Raw genomic sequence first — 22,574 nt, 5'->3', positions numbered from 1 at the left:
GGAATTACCTCCTCCTTATCTGGACTTAGCCTCAGCCACTGCCTTCTCATCCAGGATCCTATCTCAGCCAAACAATCTGGAAGCAAAGGAAAGCTCAGCATTTCACAATCTGCTGCTGCTTTCCTGTTGAGCTTAGAGTACTCTGTCAGTTACATCCGTTTGATAAAAAGCACTGGACTGTTTATCAATAAACTGGCCTACATCACAGTCCAAATCTGACATAAATTCAGCAGAACTTTCAACACCTTGTCATGATGGACCTCAGCCAACCATCACTGTTATCCTCCAAAATCTTGATTCATACTAAAAAGCTTCAAAGAAATCAACCTATCTTGGATTTCCTCTGTAGTATTCAATCCAAGTGGCTGAAGCAGAGCCACGGTCCTTTAAAGATTAAAATGGTTCTTTATTGAGTTTCAGTAATATGTTTGTTTTTATTTTTTAATTCAGAATGTGTTGCTATGGAAAGCACCCCTGCTCAGCTTAGGACAAAAACATACTTCCTTCAAGTGGGTGGGGTTTTTCAACTGCTCCTGCTATGCTGTCCTCCCTGTTTTACTTCAGAGCTGGGTGAAGCTTGTTTGAAAGCCCCTGTGCAAACAAATCAAAGTGCTTTATTCAACAGGTCTTTTTTTTTCCAATATTAAAACCATAAAGACTGAAATCCACTGAAGCTGAGTCATTTTACCCCTCATTCTTACTTGACAACCACCTGAATCAATTTTCATACTCTTTCTTCTAATTTTGTAACCCATATGTCAGAACTCTCTCCTCCACAGTATACTTAAAGGGAATTTAAAAATGAAACATTGAAAAATGTTTTCTCTCTTTAAATCTAGTTTACAACAGTAAATTGGCAGTAAATCCTTTCATTTAACTGAATTTATTTTGGATTTTTACGATAGAACTGTGGCCTTCAAAATATTTTCTTGTAAATCATGTTATAAATTAGGATAATCCAGTAATATATACAACCTGTATTTTCATGTGGATCTTTCATCTGTCTCCCACCCCAAAGCTTTTGATACTTGTATCGATGCTAAATGAACTTTTTAACAATTACTCCAAACAGACCTGTTAAAACACCCACAGTTGCAATTTATTATAGAAAATAATTTAAAAGATTGGGACTATTGGGATGGCTCTATACATCTACTTCAGCCAGGAAAGGTAGGAAAAAAACACAGTGCAAATGTAAGAAACCTCCAAATACTATAAAATTAAATGGAGCATCACTGTGTCTGTCTGGAAGGTTTTAAAAAAATAAAATAAATCAAGCACAGATTAGGTCTGTTTGTGGCAGATCTCTCTTCACAGATGACTCACATCTTGGTCATGCTTGTTTTATTACAATATTTACTCTAACTATTCTGATGCATGTAACAAAGGTAAACAATAGACTAGATCCTTCCTCAGTGAGCTGATTGTAAATGATGCATGCATAAAGCGAAGTGTGCAAACTGCATTTTATCTTAATTCTCACCTTTTTTGGTTTTTTTACTTTGCACATTTGAAAACAGATCTAGTAGATGAGGTTTCTACTTCTCTTTCCACACAGATTCTCTATCACTTTAACTCATCCAGTAGGCCAAATGCCAGATTTCTGGTTGCGGTATTCCCTATTCACAGAAACCACTCTCAGTTCAGGAACAAGAGAGCATAGCTGAAACCTCCCAGATGGTCCAGAAATGTAACAATTTTGGAAAAACATGAGAACAACAGAGATACTGTAATTCTGGCTGCTGTTGTTCTCTCCAGCTCGCTGCGTGCGAGCCATGTCTCTCTTGCATAAACCACCATCTCTAGCCAGGACGTGGCCAAGGAGAAACTTTTTCTGGAATGCTCCAGAAAAGATTTTGGCCATACTGGCTAAGTGCTAAGTGGGAATAAGGTTTAGGGCTTATGTTCCCTTTTGCACAGGTAGTTTTTGCCTTTCTGTCTGCAGTTTCCAAAACAAACCATCCCACTGCCACTGAGCTCGTATTTTGAAGGATTTTCTTTAACCCCCTAGAGAAGAAAAGGGTTTTTTTAATCTAAATGCTGAAGTTTTACTGAAATTTATGCTCAGTAAGAAATAGCATGTGCACATAAAAATGAGTGCAGATTCTGTGAATGATTCAGAAGGGAAACAACAGTGTTGTAGGTCAAAGTTATTTCTCTTCAGTTTTGCACCCGAACAGCCTATCGTTTCCGAAAGCCTACACCAAAAGAACTTTCCTTTGGTTGTGCTGTTCAACCCACAAGAAATGACTCATTCTGTTCAGCTTAGCAGCTCTATAAAAAACTTTACATTTTCAAAATCTTGCAGAATCAAATCCCTAAAAAGCTTCACAAAGTTTGGTCATCTTAATGCCACAGTGTAAAACAGTGGAGTTTGAGGCTTTTTTTTCCAACTGCTTTTAACATACAGAAAAGTGATAGTTGTACAGAAACCAGGTTGTGCTCTGCAACAGTAAGCATCTATACTATGATATAGGGCTAATTTGGTAGATGTGACTTCTAAGCTGCCCAAGATTATCAATTGTATTTAGAGGACACGTCACGAGAGAATGGAATGTGAAGGAATGACAATCTTGCTTTGTTAGCAGATGAGAATAAAACCCAGTATCTCTTGTTTATGCTCAATATTAAAATATCTGAAGCTATGTCTGAGCTCCCTGCTCCAATTAAGCATGAAACTCACATGGGCTGTCCTCATGACCAGGAGCTACCTGTGGCTCCTAAGTAGCTTTAGCAACAGACACGTCTGACCTATGCTGAATACAGTTGCCTAACCATGATCAATAGGCTATTAAACTGTGATTAAGCCTAAATGAATAATGATGTTTATGGGCAGCAACTGTTTTCAATTTCATCAAGTATCTGTCTCTTCTTTTGAAGTTACAGGAAGCTATATGTTGAGGATAGTAAATTAGCCATCCTGAAAAACATTGAGAGTCAAACCAAGAATTCATTATGTTTGCAATTGAATCCTACTATACAAAGAAAGACTGTGCTTTAAAGAAGGCGTATCTTGGCGGGGAGGAAGTAAAATGAAGTTTAAACCCAGATTAACATCCTAAAATCACACGCTGTTTGTCTTTATATATCTCCCGATGACCTGTTTTCTGGTCGTGTAGCCACTCAAAGGAAATCACTTGCCAGATTTCAATCTCCTCTTACTCAACTCAGGAGTACTTCAAATGTATTATACTGTGAATGCAATAGAAACTTCTTACACAATGTTGTAAACTAGAGCAAACACTTCTTGCTTGACTGTAGTTGACTATCTAGTCCTGTCTCCATTTCATAAAACATTCTCAATGCTACGTCAGGTTCCTCATGAAAATTCAAAAGTACTCACTCTAACAAGATTAAAAATCCCCAAAAGGTAAATGCAGATTTGCAAAATTATTTTAAGAGAGTAACCAAGAAATACAGTTGAAAGCAGGTGGCAAGATGAAGGCCAGGAGCTGAGGTGTGGTGTTCTGCTCCTGGCTGCCCAATGGACTTGGCAAAAATGAGGACACTTACTTCATCTCTGTGCTTTCACCGACACTGTCAGCTCTCTACAGGCTTTCCTTTTCTGCTTTGTGTTCCTCACTGGCAGCTGTAACACAGAAAAGGGGCAAGGATTAACCAAGGTTTTAACCAGAGTTTCATCGAGGCCTGCCTCAAGAGGTGTCAGATGAATGCTAGTTGAATTGGCCCCTTTTACCATCCCGGGGTGGGCCTATTTTGGCCTCCAGCCTTTGGGACAGATGCACTTGGGTGAAGTGGCTATAATGTTAACTTTTCTGTGTGCAGTTTGGGGCAGGGACCCAGCTGTGCCAGGGCCACTCATCTCGCTGTGGGACACGGATGACACTCCAGCCCACCTTCAGCTGCGAGAAACCGAAACCTCCTCCTTGAGCAAAACTCACTCGACAAGAATAAACGCTAATCCCCTAAGGCGTGTAAGTGAGCCCTGACGCTATCACCCTGAGAGGAAATACATTTTTGGTGTGTGTCAGGCACAGGGATGACCATGGGAAATGGCGAACACGCACCCATAGGGAACTGTGGTCTCTCCTCTAACGTTGTCCCAGGATAAAATGCCGGTTCAAGCCAGTCTCGGCCCGCCCCTGAGGGAAAAGCTGCTGGCCGGGCGGGGGCCGCCCTTACCGCCTCGCCTGTGGCAGAGAAACCGCCCTCTCCCCTGAGGGAGCCATGGCGGCGGGGGGGCCGTGCCGGAAGGGGCCGTGCCGGGCTGGGCCGCGCCGGGCTGGGCGGTGGCGCCCGGCGACTCCGCGGACTCCTTCGAGATGCTGCCGCTGCTGCGCCGGGCTTGGGTGGCCGCTGCCTCACGGCGGGGGACACGACAGTGCAGCCTGGGCGCCTGCTGCTCCTACCGCCTGCGAGACGCCCGTGAGTGCTGCCGCCCTCCCGCGCCGCTTCCCTCAGGGGGGAGCCGCTTCCCTCAGGGGGAACCGCTTCCCTCAGGGGGGCCGCCCGGGACAGGCTCCCCCAGACCGGGTCTGCCCTCACCCCTCGAGGCGAGCAGCTCCCGTCGCCTGAGGGGAGCAGGTCACTGCCCCGAGCCCCCCTCGCTCTCCCCGCCCGGCTCATCGCCCCCCGCCCCGAGGCAGCCCCGCCGCCCACCGCGCTGCGCCCTCCCCGGCCTGCCCAGGGCCCGGGCACGGGCAACGCCCGTGTCCCTCCATCGCTTCAGCTCCCCGGGCTGAGGGGGCTGCCGGTGCCTAGAAAGTTTGTGTAGAAGAGGCGGGGACGCCAAGTTCAGGCTGGTTTTGTCCGTGACGGTTCCTGTGCTGAAACATCAGGAAATGGCAATAACAGTCACAGAGCTGTGGCACTTTTGGAGAACGTTTTGCTCGCCCGCCTCTGCGTTACCTGTGTGCTGTGACCTTGTGCAGGCCGATAAAGTTTGCCCCTTGCTGAGGAAACCGAGGGGGAAGGTTGTTTAGCCACCCCTCACGTGAGTGGCTTGTTAAAAGATTTAATTTATTCCCCCCCCTCGTGAAAGAGCGCAAGCAGTTTTATCTAATGAAGTAGCCAGTAACGCAGTGCTTCAGAGCCTCTCCGTTTTGGGTTCAGTGGATGGGCAAGGCACAAAAAATCTTTGTGGGTTGTTGATGTCGGGGGACAGCAGGTGAACAAGTGCTCCTCAAGTCCATACAGGTCCCAGTTCCATTTTTAAGCAGAATAAAATCCCGTGGAAGCTGTATTCATGCATCTGCCCTGCTCATGCCAGTTTGAGATACCCAAGCTGCCCCCAAAATTGGTAGTTAGGGATTTTACAGGTGTGGGGATCCACTGTAGGTCTTGACTGCCTAAGGTGGTCTTGGTCAATTCTGGTGTGGGCGCTTCAGGAGCGCTACACCCTTAGCAGTGGTGTAACCCCTTAGCACACATAGGCAGAAGACCGGCACCTTCAAGAGAATATTTTTGCTTTCTATTGGGGGTTATCCTGTGTCTGGTGCAATCTGAGGTCAATTGATGGTACTGGTGTATAAGTAAAGCTGAAGTGGTATGCTGAGACTTTGGCAAAGCTGTAAAACAGAAGTCACCTTAAAATCAATTGGCAATAAAAGGAAAACAATTTTCTCACAAATAAGGGGACAGAATTTCTTTGAAGAGAATTTTGCAAATGCAGAAAGGTATCAACACAGTTGTAAGTCAAATAACTGCACTTCCCTGTGTGGCTTTGAGTCATACAACTGGAATGTATTATTTTTTTTTTACTTTCATGTGCATCAGCTGACTTGAATTAGCCTTTGGAGCCAATATGCCAAAGCATCTTCTCTTGCCAAAAAGTTCTGAAGTATTTAGTTGGAAGTTGTGTATCGTGCATTAGAGCCTGACACTCTTCATCATCTTCCAGTGCATCCACTTTGGCAGAGTCCGCTTACAATTCCTGGAGGCACCCGACAGTCTCCTATCAATATCCAGTGGAGAGACAGTGTTTATGACCCCTTTCTGAAGCCTCTGAAAATCAGCTACGACCCAACGACGTGTCTTCACATCTGGAACAATGGATATTCATTCCTGGTTGAGTTTGATGATTCTACTGATAGATCAAGTAAGCAAAACTCAGAAAAATCCGTTTAATGTTTTACTAATGCTTAGAGAGGAGAAATATTTGCATGATGTAAAACCTCAGGACAGATGTTGAAAATGAATGTACAGTAAACGCTTTAGCTAAATGTGGATTTACAGTGATTGGAATTGTAATACAGAAGTTCTATGTAGGCCTCACTTATACTATGTATTTATTACCATGGACATTGCGCACAAATCCTCTGTTGTAGGTTGAAACTTACTCTTACTGCACAAGCCTTAACGCCCTGCCTTTTGATTACGTCTTGTAATATCACAGCTTTGTCTACATGAGTTAATCTTCAGTCATATGTATATGTATCTATTTAATTTTAAATGAGATTCCATCATTACACTTTAATAAAGTAATCTGCCACTTACCTCTTTTGCGGTATTAACAGATACATTTAATGCATTTGAAATAATCAGCAGCAAAATGACTTTCAGTTGCATACATACTTATCTCAATAAGCTTTTGGAGAATTAAGTAATACTGAGCTGCTACCATAGGGAGCAGGTGCATGTGTTCCTGTTGTTTTAATATAAGCAGGAGTCCATGCATGCAAAATCAAATTATGCATTTCAGCAATTTAATGTGAATAAGCACTCTGACCTGAGCACCTAAATCTTTTTTAAATGCTCAATAGAGTCAAGTGACTTAAGATCAAGATATTGCTACCAAATTCCAAATTTTGTGTCCATTGTTCCTTTTAAAAGTTGACTTTACCAAAGGATATTGCTGGTACGTATGAAGAAGATACTTTGTAAAGGTAGGTGAACTGGTAGCCGTTGGTCAGCGATGTTGGGAAGCACATGATTCGTGTCGATTACTCAACTTGTCCTGGAGCGAAAAATTGAGGGACCTTGGGCAAGTTTGAACCTGTTTGGAGTCGTTTATTTTTAAGGTGACTGCTTACTGTGAGAGATGCTAGAACTTTATAAGCGATTTAGTACTGCTCTTGGGAAGGAAGCTTTCAGCATGCTAATAAACAAATGCTTTCTCTCTGCAATACCAGTATTTTTGATTGATGTTTGGAAAGAGGCTGATAAAACAATGCAGCAAAAATGGTAGTGGTGGAATGCACAGAGCTTTCAGAGGCTTGTGTGACGTTTGGGGTTTTTTTTTTGTTTTATTATTTATAGCTGTTCACTCAGAATATTAGTTTCTAACCAGAGAATATTCTTGCCCTGGTTCATTTGAGCGCTATGATATGTAATGAAGAAACCAAGTAGTGCCCTTCTGGTTTACACTACAAAGTACTATTGCATTAGTGAGGTGGGGTTAGAGGAGAGACTGAGATGGAGACATCGCTTATTAGCTCATCAGTGATTTTAACTTACTAACTTTAGATTGGTTTTGCTTTTAATTTAACAGTCTTTTACGTTATACAGCCATACCCCGCTATCTGTTGAGGATGCGTTCCTGAAAAGTGTAATGGTTTGCAGTTCGATGGATAACAAAGTAATTTTTTTTTTCTGCAAGAATTCATGTAATGGAAAGGAATTGCCTGCAGGAGGTTAAATACACAGGGACAGTTTTTGTGACATAGAGGCAAGCATGGAATCATCAGGACTGTCAATTAGAGGGGTGCTGGCCTTTCAGAGGCTGGCTATTCAGAGCGCATCACAGCTCTGAAAGATCTTATCCACTTCATCTGTAAGACTGAACACTTGAAGTAAATCTTTAAGTGTGAGCATTCCTGTCGCCTCTTTCTGGATGCCTGCCTTTTCATCATCATCACCTTCCTCAAATGAATTAAAGTCAATGAAGGGTGATGACGGCTAGTGGAGGATGGCATTAGATGATCAGAGACAGGACTCCAACATGACAGAGAAACAACAGATCACGGGATGTTGCTGTATGAATGGCCAGGTTTTCAAGTGCCTGCCTTTCTCCTCCACCTTTCTCTCTTTACTGTTGCTATTTCTGATTTTTCTTTCTGCCAGCTTCTGTCTAACAATAATAGAAATCCAGAGAAGGAAGCTTATGAATAAACAAAAAAAGGCAACAAAATTGAAACAGAAGATGAAAAAAACAAAATGAAATGTGCACCCAGGATAGACAAAAATGCCCAACTCCTGAGATGAGACAAAACAAGACTTGGGCAAAAGATGAAGGTAGTGCTGCCATGGGGTGTTTGCTTATGAGCAGAGAAGGAGGATGAAGAAGAAAGAGGGTGTGGGGAAGGTATGTACAGAACATGGTCCTCTCTGTGTGCATGAATGCCATCTGCTGCAAGGAAACGAGACTGAAACAGAACTAGGGCTACAATAAAAAGCTGATGTGATTCTTTCCTCTGGTTGTTGTTAGAGTTCCTTTAAATTCTGTTTTGTTTTGGAATTATCAAAACTGGTAAATTGAGAGGAAATGAAATGACAAAAATGCTTGTAAAGGGACTGTAAGTTCCTATTTGTTTCCTGTCACTTTCTAGTGTCTGCTATAGGAACCTGATTTTCTACATATATGTGCCTGTGCCTAACTACTTGTGAGGTAAACATTCAAGTGAATGTGATTATTAACATGAATGTAGTCACCTGTGGGTTTGCATCATCACATAATCAGGCATGGGTAGTGTTAGAGTGCAGAAACTGTAATTCTGGAAGACTTAGCAGAGTGGGCCACATCTTCATCCCATCCCTGAAAGTTACCTTTCTCCATCATGATTTTTTTATTGATGGTCAGTATTGCATTTATGCTAAGAGCTTAGCAGCAGTGGGTGAAATTAATTAAATGTCACTGTGCATAGCTTGTTTTAGCTTAGTCTTTTATCACAAGCAGGCCTATCTAGTTAGAATTTCAAAACTGCTGGCTGGCTTTCAGGAAAAAAAAAAAAAGACAAGAAAAGCTCTTAATGCCTCTCATTGTTTTCTCCTTAGCATTAAAGTGATTAACTTCTTTTCAAAAGTAGTGTTGGGATTATGTACTTTATACAGTGGTTTGCTATAAAATTTAACCATGACGTACAGTTAAGTAAAAATCAGCAAATGGGTCTCTACAGCTACTTATTTGTTGTTAGCCCTTTGGAAGTAATTATGGTCTCTCATTTGCCAGATGCTGTGATGTAGTAACTAGCAAGAAGACTTTGCAGGATGTTCCTGGTTCAGTCAGGAGGAAATGAGTAAAACCCAACAGTATGCAGAAAACTAGACGTAGAATTTTTCATTCATGTATTTGCAAAATGATGAGAGGCCTTCTGAAATCAGGAGAGCAGACTGAATGTTTACCTTTATTCATGGCTGAAAAGTGCATTAAATCTTCCAGAAACTCAGAATCTTGCCCACAGGCAGACTAATTTTAGATGCTTTGTGGAGAGTAGCTTGAACAGTTTACAGTAGGCACAATGTTAGCATATTTCTGGTTGTGCAGGAAATCTTTTAACATTGGTTATGCAGTCTGAAAGCTGCATTGAAGCAGAAGAGTATGTTTGCATTTTTGTAACTTGAACAAAAGCAGAATGTTTGACACAATGTACTGATTTTTCTGGCAAAATTGGATTTTTGAAGTCTTGTATTGTCATGGGACATTTCAATATTTTTCATAGATATTGAGGCTTCGCTGGGATGTCATTTAATAGATGTATTCATTGCTTTGTCATCATACATATTTCTTCTGGTAAGGCAGTTCTCATATGCCTGCTCAAAGAGAAGAGCTTAGAACGTAATGTGTAATTTCCACGACTCTGCCAAACTTGATGTGGATAGGAGAAAAACAGTAGTTCCCTTGAGAGGAGATGGATGAGGAGACTATTTAGCTTATCATCTTCAATTTGATATAGTTGATGCAGACTGCAGGGAAAAACAGCGATATGTTCGCTTGAGCAGTTTTGTTATAGCAAAGTAAATTGTAAAAGTAGCCAAGCAATAGGGGACTGTTTCAGTAAGATAGTTGCTCCACTTGATTTCTTCCCTGGGCAAACTTATTTCAAGCAGGATCTTGCTGTGTTACTTGTCGGGACAATTCTAAATCATGTTTATTAATATATGTGTCTTGTTTTGTTTTTTAGTAATCGTTGGAGGTCCCTTGGAAAACCAATACAGGCTAAAGCAGTTCCACTTCCATTGGGGAGCTATAAATGAGTGGGGTTCAGAGCACACAGTTGACAGTAAATTTTACCCGGCAGAGGTATGAGAAAAAAAGCTGAACAATGCAAATGCTTATGGGAACTGGAGACTAGGTCTCAGGCTGTCTGTGACTATAATACATGCTAGAAAACACCCAGTTTGAAGAATTGCAGTTTACTCTTAAGGAACAGACCTGGTAGGTGCCACAGCTCATCTACTGTTTTACTGTTAAGTTCATATTCACTGTGTTTTCTGGAGAAGAACACAGTCTTAAAATTGAGCTTTGGCCCCATTACTGAAAGTTTCAGTAATGTTTTCTTCTCCCTGAATGTCCATAGGGGTAGCTGCTGGACAAAGCAATGGCAGGCAGCGAAGAATCACTGCTATTCCAGCTCTCTCTGGATGGAGTGGCACAGCTCTGCTTGTCCTTCCTCCTTTTAAAGGGGAAAAGGGTGAGAGAGAAAGCAGATTGAGGGCACAATCAGGTCTTAATGAACTCCCACGTCCCATCTAATGTGGTGCAGATCAGGTGGACAGCAAATATTGAGGTAAATGTGCAAGCTCAATTAAAAAAATGTAAGTGCTTCACCTCTGAGCTGCAGTAAGCTAAGAGTTCACGTGAGGTGTCGGATCTGTTTTCTTGGGAGTACGGTGAATGCACTGCATCTCAGCTGCTGTCTCTAGTGGACTTGCAAATCTCCTAATCCTTACTGCTTTAAAATCACTTTGTTTATTATTACTAAATGCTTGCAGAGAAACAAAGCATGTACTAAATACTCTTAAAAAAAATATTTAAAGAGAAAATGGAAGATTATTTAATTCTCACAGCCATACCTGTAACTCAAGAAGCCTGGTCCTGCTTGCCATGTATACCTAACTGTCTTGTGTATGTGACCCCAGAGCCTTGGCTAGTGTTAGAACGTTTATTCCAGTTACCAACAATTTTTGTGTTTTTCTTAAAGTCGTTAGAATAATGTACAACAGAGTCCTATGGTAATAGAATCATAGAATCATAGAATCATACAGGTTGGAAAAGACCTCTAAGATCATCGTGTCCAACCGTCAACCCAACACCACCATGCCCACTACACCATGTCCCTAAGGGCCTCATCTACATGTCTTTTAAATACCTCCAGGGATGGTGACTCCACCACTTCCCTGGGCAGCCTGTTCCAAGGCCTGACCACTCTTTCAGTAAAGAAATTTCTCCTAATGTTCAATCTAAACCTCCCTTGGTGCAACTTGAGGCCATTTCCTCTTGTCCTATCGCTAGTTACTTGGCAGAAGAGACCAACACCCACCTCGCTACAACCTCCTTTCAGGTAGTTGTAGAGCGCGATGAGGTCTCCCCTCAGCCTCCTCTTCTCCAGGCTAAACAACCCCAGTTCCCTCAGCCGCTCCTCATAAGGCTTGTGCTCCAGGCCCTTCACCAGCTTCGTTGCCCTCCTCTGGACACGCTCCAGCACCTCCATGTCCTTCTTGTAGTGAGGGGCCCAAAACTGAACACAGGATTCGAGGTGCGGCCTCACCAGTGCCGAGTACAGGGGCACGATCACCTCCCTGCTCCTGCTGGCCACACTATTTCTGATACAGGCCAGGATGCCGTTGGCCTTCTTGGCCACCTGGGCACACTGCCGGCTCATGTTCAGCCGGCTGTCAACCAGCACCCCCAGGTCCTTTTCCTCTGGGCACTTTCCAGCCACTCTTCCCCAAGCCTGTAGCGTTGCCTGGGGTTGTTGTGGCCGAAGTGCAGGACCCGGCACTTGGCCTGGTTGAACCTCATACAGTTGGCCTCGGCCCATCGATCCAGCCTGTCCAGGTCCCTCTGCAGAGCCTTCCTACCCTCCAGCAGATCAACACTCCCACCCAACTTGGTGTCGTCTGCAAACTTACTGAGGGAGCACTCGATCCCCTCGTCCAGACCGTTGATAAAGATATTGAACAGGACTGGCCCCAGTACTGAGCCCTGGGGAACACCGCTCGTGACCGGCCGCCAACTGGATTTAACTCCGTTCACCACAACTCTCTGGGCTCGGCCGTCCAGCCAGTTTTTTACCCAGCGAAGAGTAATATAGTGGTTATCACGATCACTTTATTTTCTGTTTTCAACTCTTAAGCCATTATTAAAGTAGCAAAACTTTTGTGATTAAGTAACTACTAAGGCAGAAAGAGAGTCAATAAAAAGGATGGAGCCAATGGGGAAAAACACAGATTAAGTTGCTCAGAGAGGAAAGTATGACAGGTATAATCATAGTTATATGCCAAAGATGGAGAATTTGAAAAATTACTACAGCTTATTTTTGAGAAGATGTTTATCTCCTGTTAATGTGTTCATAATGATGCCTGTCAGCTTGGCAAGGTATTTATTATATGACTTAAGTTTTGGGACTGGTGCTGGCTGTCTATTTACCGGGACACTTATATTGGACTGTAAGCAATGCAGAGGAAGCTTATGTTACATGCAGGAGAATGTTCCTTAGCAGAACAGCATGCTCTGTTCTTCCTGTTAAGAGATGGAAGATTCCTTCAATTCCAGGTATACTAAGCTTTTTTTGTGCCTTTAACTAGCATTCCTGTAATTAGTCTCCCACAGACAAAATCCCTTTCATATGTGTGAAATGTAGTTTATAGGTCTTTGACTAGTGTTTAAATAAGGCACAAAAAAAAAGAAGGGAAGTACCATTATTTATCAATAACATTTTGGTTCTCTTTTTTTTTGGTGTGTGATTTCTTAGGTAACTCACTGCAGTGTCTCAAATTGCCAAGAACCAAATCTAGCAAAGATCAGAAGTCAAGTTTCTTGATACCATTGCTGTGCTCTGTGCATATGTTGATTTCTCATTCATTTATATTTCAGTTGCATTTAGTACACTGGAATGCCGTTGTGTACCCAACTTTTGAAGAAGCTGTAATGGAAGGTAACGGCTTGGCTGTTATTGGAGTGTTTTTAAAGGTAATTTCTCTTTGTGTAATAAGCTGTAATGATGCCTTTTTATTTTCATTTTGTTAAAACCGATTTAGGACAAAACACCTCTAGATTTTTGTTGTTGTTGTTGTTTTCAAAAAATACTGATTAAGGTAGATATGTAGAATGTAAAGTTAATGATTCTCTAACTCCTACCTGTCTTCTGCAGCTAGGAGCACATCATGAAGGGCTGCAGACACTGGTTGATGCCTTGCCGGCGGTTAAACACAAGGTAAGTATTTGTAAGTGTCCCACCAGTTATCACTCAGCATAGCTAATGCAGTCATTCGACATAAAGAATACTTTGAGAATAGCAAAACACTAATAAATGCTTTCTTCCTTAAATGTCAGTAGGGGGCCTGATTGATACCTTGAGTGAATTGTTGATTATACTGGAGGGGAGGGAAAGCTAATTTTTAAGGAGGAATTGTATACTTTAAACTTTCCAGACCTCTTGGTTTAAGAAATGATGCTCTTGAGATTGTATCCCCTTAGAAGGGCATGCACGTGTTTAATGCTTGCCCTCGCTGAAGCCTGCCCTTCAGCTTCTATGAAAACATATGCCACTGGATGAGGTTTTGTATGTTGTTTAACTGGAAGGAACTTTCTGTGCTCTGTAAAGTGGTAGCTGATTTCTTGTGGAATTAAGGCTTTCTGATTTTTGTTTGATCTTTGAGGAGGAGGTTATTGTTTGCTTTTTTTTTTTAAACACTGTAAATTTTCTGCTAGGGGAATAGGACTCTTTCTTCATAGCTGATCTCTGACTTCTGCCAGGAGAGGGAGTGCTGCATCTCTGATAGTGCTCAGAAGCAACTCATGCTCCTCCAGGTGCCCGTTCCTTTTAGAAAGTACACACAAAAAGCACACATCAAGAATTTTGCTGGCTTGTAAGCACATCCAGTTGAAGTCGCTGTGCCATTATTTATCGCAGTAAGGATTTTTTTATCCAAATAAAACAAATATTTATGGCAGTGCAGTGAAAATTCTGCCAGATAAATGCCAAATGAGTCAGTTCAGTGCCAAAAAGACCTACAAAAATCTGTGAATATACATCCATTATGAGAATATAATATTTTACAGCATATGAATTTGAAAGAAACTAAAGTCAAGATCTCTTTTAAAAAAAAAAAAAAGTAGTATCAAACATTAGGCTCATCAAGCTGCATGTGGGCTGCTCTGAAAGAGATCTCATTTCCAAAGGCTGTCTGTCACCCAACAACTCATCAGCACTTGGTTTAAAACGTTTGAAAACCTTTGTTGCCTTGCCAGCATTATCACTGACTTACGCACCAAACCCTGAGGAACATCAGCCTGGTTAGGAGGAGGAGGAGGAGGAAGGTCAGATAATACCCATTCTGATGTCCTTGCACCTTCCTCTCTCACATGATGGGTCAAAGCTCCCATCGAGAATCTCGTCCAAAACCCTATTTTTGAAGAATTCTTTACTGTAATATTTTTCATTCTTAGTGGGGAACCGATAAAGCCTATCTAACGAAAAACAGGAGTTTCCTTTCCTGCATTGCCAGTATATCCTGGAAATACCCCAGGAGTATGTTTGTGTAGGAAATCATGGGCTCTGAAGCTCCTACATGCTGTCTGGTATCTCACTTGTGGGAGTGCACATTCTGGAGACATGAATATTTGATGTGATTTAAATGAAATTTTAGTCCTCTTCCCTCTCCCCACTGCCTAAAATCACGTGGTGAAAAGTAAGTGCACTATTGTTTGCAGTCTATTAAGTGTATCTGGCAGAACTACCTGAACTTATTCCACCATTTATTCTTTCCTTTTGCTGTTCGCTTCTAGCTCCCACAAAGATGTAGTCAGTTGCTCCTTCGCACTCCTTGTTTCTTCTGCACTGAATTCCTAATGGCTTGTGGGGACAACAGAAATACTTAAATTTTGTCTACTCACTAGCTGCCTCTTATGCCTCAACCCAACTTACCAATTTTGTACAAGTTTATGGGGTTTTAAATTATTATTTTATGTAGATCATTAATAATATTCACAATACCTAATTTTGCATATGCATACATAACATGTACAGTATTTAATCTCATTGTTAAGATCTTTTTAAATCTTCTGTCATTTTTTTTCTCAAAATAAAATTTTTAAAAATAAATTCTTTCTGGGGTTTAGGACACTGTTATCGAGTTTGATGTCTTTGATCCCTCCTGTTTGATACCTTCATGCCCTGATTATTGGACCTATGCAGGCTCTTTGACTACTCCTCCACTTACCGAATCAGTCACATGGATTATTAAGAAGAAGCCAATAGAGGTTGATGAGAATCAGGTAAATCTCATGCTTATATTTCAAATCATACTATACCTGTTTGACTGCCTGCTGCCATGAAGGGGAAGATGCAGAGAAGTAGTTGCTTACCAGTACCAGTAATTCTCTGTGAATACACAGAGATCAGTGGCTGCTTCACACCCAGTGTTTGGGGAGGTATCCTGACATTAACAAGAGCTAATATTGAAGGACTTAAGACCTCTTCAGTAAGCAGCGAAAGATGCTTCTCCAGCTCTCCAACAGAGTTTTATCTTGATCTGTGATAAACAATGCCTTATGCTGGAAACTGCCCCTTGAAAACTTCTAAGGTTATTTATTGGAACACTGCATAATTTTGCTCTCCTTACCAGGATGCAGCCCTTTTTGTGGTAGGGAGGGAGGAGAAAGGGCAGGTTTTGTGATAGTCCAAATTCTGACCTTTTGTGCATATTCTTGATAGTCACATGCATTTGCCCAGAAATCTTGCAGAGACTGCAAGGGCTAATCCTCTGTTCTTTCCTTGGGCGGACTCTGAAGGTACAGAAGGGATGGTGGGTGGCTCTGAGTCCTTCACGTGCCATTCTGATTGCGAGAGATAGAATGAGTCCCCACTGGGTTTTCTCCTTTGCCTTTGTAGGCATGTTTACTCTATATTTGGCTGTACTGTCCTTGAATTCCTTTTTTTTTTACTCCCTTTTAAAAAGGATGGACAAACAAGGCTTTCAGCAAATGTTTGTATTACAGAAGTTATTTCAAGTGGAGGAGTTCGTGGTCGATAGTTTGTTTTGACGCCAACCCAAACTTGTCACCATATGCCCTCTGCTGCTTTTAATTTTAGTACTTCATGTTTCAATGTGATGTTATTCCTTGGTAGATGTAGGGACAAGTAGAAAATGGTCAGAAGGAGGACTCATTGGAACTGTACTACAATTGTGTGTTTTGTTGGAAGTTTTCAGGATTTTATCTATTCAAGGAAGTGGAGTACTTTGAGGGGCATTACAGCATAGAACAAGTCTTGGAGATTGTTGCAAAGCAAGTGGAAATGAACAACCCAAAAAAATCTACCATTTTTTTCATGGTTTAAGAGGCACTGAAAGTTATCTGTGCATTATCCCTGTTTTTTGAGGCTTTGATTAATAATGAAGTGCAAGTCCAATGACATGAGGCAAAATACTGATTTTTTTTTTTAATACATCTAGATTTTTTTTTTTTAAATACATTCTAATCCATCTAGAAAGTCATGCTCCAAAGAAACACTCCAAAGGAACAGGACAGGAAGAACTGAAGATTGTTAACAGAGCAGAGAGAACTGACTGCATAGTGTGTCATTCTTCTTTTCAATTGAAACATTTTCTCTTTTTTTTTTTTTCCCTTGGCTCTTCTTCATTCTCATTCTTTTATGGCATAGCAAGGCTCATAGTTTACTTAACATTGTAATGCCCTTGTAAGCATTAAAAGTGGATCTGCTGCATATTTTATTTTAATCCCCAGTTATAAACCACTGAGAACAACTATGTAGACTGTTGCTTGTTGAGGTTCCTTCTTTTCTGGGTACAAGCATATGCATGTCTGTATAAGATAACAGAACTCCAGGAAGGGTGTAAATTAAGAAGGTTGGAGAGGTTTATTTAAAGATGGCATATGTTCCCGTATTTGAATGGCAATCGGTTCCGTCTCAGATGTGCCACATTTGAGATTGTTTGCCCGAAGATGGCAGATGACTGACAATTCATCTTCTGCATTGATATGGATGATGGCATAATCTTTACCAGCAGGTGACAAAGAAGTGCCAGAAATTTGTGCTAAAATTTCTCAGAATGCAAATGTAATAGTACCTTTGATTTTTTTTCCCCCCCCCCCCAAGCATGAATGATTGTGTTTTGTCATGAACTCCAATAATTCTCCAGTTAGTAAAGTCACAAAATTGGACATTTCTCATTCTCAGCTGGAGGCATTTCGGATGCTGCTCTTTACTTCAGATGGTGAAGAAGAAAAGAGAATGGTAGACAACTTTCGCCCTCTTCAGCCATTAATGAATCGAACCGTCCGTTCGTCCTTCCAAAGCAGCCATCTCTTGAATACTGAAGTACAGCCCAAGGACCACACTGAGCAGATCAGGCCATAGATGGCCTACGAAATGTCAGTCCAGACTGCAATATCTGGGTATAACTGACATTATTTTTAAATTTTTTTTCCTTTTTCTGCAGTGTGTGTATGCCATACAGTTTCACAGCCAGCCAGTTTCAGTTCTGCTAAGTGCCATTCGACCTTCAGTAGAGAAGCTGTGGGGTTTTTTTTATTTTTGCTTTTTTTAAGAAGTAAATAATATCAACCCTTAACAAGTTGACTTACTTTAAAGCAGGGATCAATAAGGAATTATTTTTACAGTTAAAGGAAAAATAAGGGCAGGAGATCTTTTCCCCTGCCTCTTTTCTGAATTGTTCTGTGTCTCTTCAAATGCTCTTTCAGTGACTTGCATGAATTAATAATCCCAACTAGAAACATGTTAGCAAGCAGGAAGTGTGAAGAAGTGAAAAGTATTAATATTGATCAGGTCCTTTTGTGGAATTGCTTCAGAGGTTTGGGAAGAGAACTAGCTTCTCTACTCACATACACAGAGACGTTTTATCTTCTTCCTTTTTCCTTGGCACTTAGGATAACAAGAGGAGAAGGGAAAAAATGACTTACAGAATCTAATCTCTTTCCATTTTATTGACTACGTGATCCAAGTTTGATGTGATGCTGCAGAATGTCTGCTCTATCTACACCACAAGCCAGAAGACTTTTTCTAAAACCTTATAACAAATGTAGAAGCTTTTAGCTTTGGCAGGTTTTACTTTTCTGTATTAATAATGTGCCAGGAGAAGAAAGCAGAAGAGAATTCACTAGTATCTCATGACTGGCAAGAGCAGCAAATTAGGCAAAAATGTCCAATTGATCCCAGGAAATGGATCCCATCAAAGCAAAGCAAAATTAGAACCGCCCCCCCCTCCTTCCCCCCCCCAGCTGATGCTCCCCATGGGATTTGGGGGAAAAAAAAAACAATTTCCGAAACCTAATCCAGTGCTAGGAAAGTATGGACAAAATGCAGCATTCAGATACCTGAAGGTTTTTTTTCCAGTAACTCGTAGAGCACCAGTGCACTCTCTTCAAAGTTTTGTCTTAAGATGTACTTTTCTTATTAAAAAAGTTATCTAGCTTCATGACAACTGGGGACCAGATTGTATTTACAGCACCTTATGGTAACGAAGTTAAGTGGTGGCTGAAATTTATTTGTGGATGAGACAAAATTGTTGTGTAAGCTGCCAGCTGTGGAGCCTTATGCTAGAGTTATGGTCCAATTGCCACAAGTATTGTCTACCTCTGGAGCATACTATTACTAGCCATAATTGTCTCTCGAGCACCTTTCTCACTGTCTTTTTATGCCTTACTGTATTTGACAGTGTGCCTGTGCATGAAATTCATGTACCAAATATATGGTCAGATTTTCTGATGAGAAGCAGGTCTGTGTGTAAACTCATGATGTGATTGATTGTATTTGAGGAGTCGTCTTACTTGGTCTGCCAGTAAGCAAAGTCACTGGTTGCTGGTGCGATTCAGCACAAGTGATTCCAGGACGCTGGCTTGTCAATGCTAAATTCAGAACTTTAGAATCGATACTTTTTTTTAAGTCCAAGTGTTCAGTTTAAAAGCACTTTAACACTTTTTAGTGTGACCCTAATGATTTTAAGGCTTTTGAATATTCTTGTTTAACCAATTAAGTGCCCAGGTCCTGCCTTTGCTTCCTCTACCTCAGGCTGTTGTGCCTTTCTCCCTTGGCAATTTGAAATGCGGCCACTTAACCTTAGAGTGATTCTACGTGGTAAATATAAGAAAATCTCTCTTCTATCCCAGTGTAGTGTACTTACTTTTACAGTGTAGTATATTCAACATGGCAGTATATATCTTCAGCTTCATCACTTCTCCCAAGCCCTTACTGTTTGGTTGAACCTTACCATCTTGGTTGAACTCTGTAGAACTATACCATCTATACCAACTTGGTTGAACTATACCATCTCAGTTGAACTATACAGTGTTTGGCATCATCAGACAGACTTTTTACTATGTTCCTGGTCTGCAGAATCGCATCAGTGATGGTTTTGCCAGAGAATGACAGGTTCCAGAATAATTTTGGAAGGGACAGCTACAGTTCTGGCAATAGGAAAAGAATTCTTTTACTTTCTGCCTGAGCTAACTTGATCTAGTAATTGTTAAGCTTGAGGTTTTCATTCAGTGGTGTTCTTGCAACTGCTTTTCTGAGGAGGACCCCGTAGAAAGATGGCAGCGATTCAGAACTGGTGCATATCTTGTCTATCTGAGATTTTTGCTACTCATTATTAGCAGTTAGAAAAAAACTGTAATAGAAAGACATCTTAATGTTGCCTTCACACTTAAAAATACAGGTGACTCAGCAGCACTAAGCTAGCTATAGGTAGCCTGCATCAGTAACCCTATCATATATGAATGGGTCTTTTAAAAAGCTTCATGCAATTGCTCAAAGTTTTTTAGTTGCCTGTGTACTTTTCACCAAGTTTTTGAGTACCTCTGATCCACTGAGCTTGTTTCAGTAGTTAATACAGCTTCCCTAGCATATGCAAATACAAAATACATATTTTGGTTTTAGGCAACTACGGTGGTGTAAATGTTTAATCTTCAGATGCTTCATCATGCTGTAGTATGCTCATACCCAACTGAGTTCTCAGTGGTTAGGTTTGCTCCACTGAACCAAATTTTCTTCCTAGGTTTGTAAATCTCTTTTTAACATGCTCACCACCATGCATCCATCAGAGATGATGTTGAATATTCTATTTTCAGTGATCTATTTAAAATTCCCATAGACATTTAATTACTTTGTTAAAGTATTGTCGTGGAATTGTCGTGGAAGTTTTGTTAGAGAATAGGTGTATTATCCAGTCATAAAGTTAATAAGCTATACTCCATAGATATTTAGATAAAATCACATCTAAGTTATACTGACATAAAATTAATCAGTTTCAATTTCAGCACTGATTGTTTCAAGTATCTGGAAACAGGGTCAATGTAGAAAAAATTAACTGTACTGTGCTACAAAAATAAGCTTTGCAGGGATTTTCTGTTACAGTTATTTTGCTGGTTTTTGTCTTGCATTTACATGTTAGTGTTTTAGCATCTCTGGTTAAGGTAGGCAGTATCTCAGTTGCAGGGCGGATTGTCGTTGAAATTAGCAGCCTGGAAATGAACAGAAAGGTTTTTTGGGTGTTTTTTTTTTAAACTTTTATGTTACAATCACTGTATTGGCCTTGCAAAAGCTAACTTCAAGAAGAACAATTCTGTGTGCCTGCACTGTATGTAAAACAGTGTGTGGGAAAAATGATGTGATTTGATTGTTGGACTAGAACTAATATTTGTAATAATTTTGCACAACTAAGTTAAACTCTATTTGAAAGGTGTCTCCATGGGAATCTTTAGGCTTTTCTTTTAGATGGTACAATACAAAAGGGTCAAAGCACCCCTTTGTATTTGTCCTCGCATAGTAGTCACTTCCGTTACTTAATACTGTACTGGGAGGCGTTCCTGTGGCAATAAGTACTAGGAATTAAAGACTGTAATAGAAATAATTTTGAGGACAGCTTATTGAAATGGAAGTAGAAGATTTTTGAGAATAGATCTGCACCTGTGTTGGTCTGACTTCCAACTGTCTTTCAATATTTCTGTTAAATATCGCTCTTATCAGAAGTCTCGTTCTTGGTGACTTCATAGTTGGAACGACTTCATTTGGCGTTTGAATGTTTGATCCGTATCGCTACATTCCAGAACTTTCACACCAGTGCACTTCAGGTGTACGCCACCACGTATACCTGACCAGTCTTTTGTTGTCTTCTGTCGTGGATGGCTTGCATTGGTATTTTTACTGCAAGTCTGACAGGAGTGTATCTTTTGGCTTTGAAAGCTATAGAAATGGAGATGGCTTTGATCTCACGAAAATCTGCTGGGTTTTAGAGTACTGGAATTCTACACGGCTTACTTTTGAGGAAGGGTCCCTTTTTCTGCTCAACTTCATAGTCAATAGTATTTGCTTTAAAATTTGAATGCCTTAATTTTGAATGTCTTAACTTGTATTTCTTGGCACATCTTTGCTTTTTTCTTTGTGCATCTTATTTTCGTGGCAGTTATTACATTGTGTATTTTAATGTATGTTATCTGCCTAATCATAATTTACTGAAATAATTGTCTTTGCAGACAACATATGTAACAGGGAATGCCTTTTGTTCTCCTAGGATACAGGCCTTTCTCCTCAGTTTTTACCTGATGTAAAGAAACTTCTAGCTGCTGTATTTTAAACTTAAATTAGTGTGCGACTATGCAATAAAGAAACACAGAGAAACCTGTGTCTGTATCTCATTATGTAATTAAGCTCTCCAAGTTAAAAAGTAGATTTTCTGTCAAGAAACTAATACAATTCCTCCTTGAGAATGAACCAGTTCATTATGAGTGGAGTCTAATCAGATGTCAGACATTCTGTGATACTTAAAAGCTATGAAAGACTCTGCTGAACTGTATTGTAATTGGAATGAAAGAACAATGACCTCTCAGTTGCTGCTGTACTGATGGAAGGGTATCTAATTATTTGTTACATTCAGCTAGATGCAACATGCCTAAACATGTCTAAAATGGGATTCCAAATTTTGAGGACCGTTGCTAAACTACTTCATTTGACACTGATCATTAAACTCTACCTGTCAACTAAGCTCCTTTTTCCATTGTGTAATTGGTCTTGATAAAACTGAGTGTTGATCTGATGTGTGGTATAACTCTCAAGAGTTTCACATTTAGTGGTTGGGCTACAAGAATCTTATCAAATAACCCAAAAAAGACTTTGAGTAAAATAAATTACTTTTATCAATAAAAATTGGCTAATCAGGTGAAATAAGCGTTAATTTCTCTGTCTCACTGCTTAGCCATGCTTAGTCTAGATATCATATAGATATGTTATGCTTAGCTGAATTCATTCAAACAAGTTTCCACTTCTTTTGATGGGAAAAGCAGATTACATTCCCGGTTAAGGAATTCCCCCCCTAAAATAACTGTAGACAATACTTTTGTATAAGGCCTGCCAAACTGTGCTGTTTGGTACCTTTTGTGGTAGGCAAGCCATTTTGGTGTGAAGAAAGAGTGGCTC

General features: G+C 40.7%; 1 protein-coding gene across 1 annotated transcript; it reads left to right on the top strand.

Moving 5' to 3' along the window:
* The first annotated feature begins 4,226 nt into the window (after window positions 1-4,226).
* CA5A (carbonic anhydrase 5A) lies at window positions 4,227-21,779 on the top strand. The gene is made up of 7 exons (XM_075161570.1): window positions 4,227-4,386; window positions 5,861-6,058; window positions 10,080-10,198; window positions 12,995-13,090; window positions 13,272-13,334; window positions 15,242-15,397; window positions 17,322-21,779. The coding sequence occupies exons 1-7, from the start codon at window positions 4,284-4,286 to the stop codon at window positions 17,499-17,501; spliced, it is 915 nt and encodes a 304-aa protein (XP_075017671.1). The 5' UTR covers window positions 4,227-4,283; the 3' UTR covers window positions 17,502-21,779.
* Window positions 21,780-22,574: the final 795 nt, after the last annotated feature.

The sequence above is a fragment of the Calonectris borealis genome, chromosome 12 (genome assembly GCF_964195595.1).
Source record: "Calonectris borealis chromosome 12, bCalBor7.hap1.2, whole genome shotgun sequence".
In the NCBI taxonomy this organism is placed as follows: Eukaryota; Metazoa; Chordata; class Aves; order Procellariiformes; family Procellariidae; genus Calonectris; species Calonectris borealis.
The sequence above is the reverse complement of the archived record's forward strand: the minus strand, read 5'-3'. Positions and strand labels throughout refer to the sequence as shown.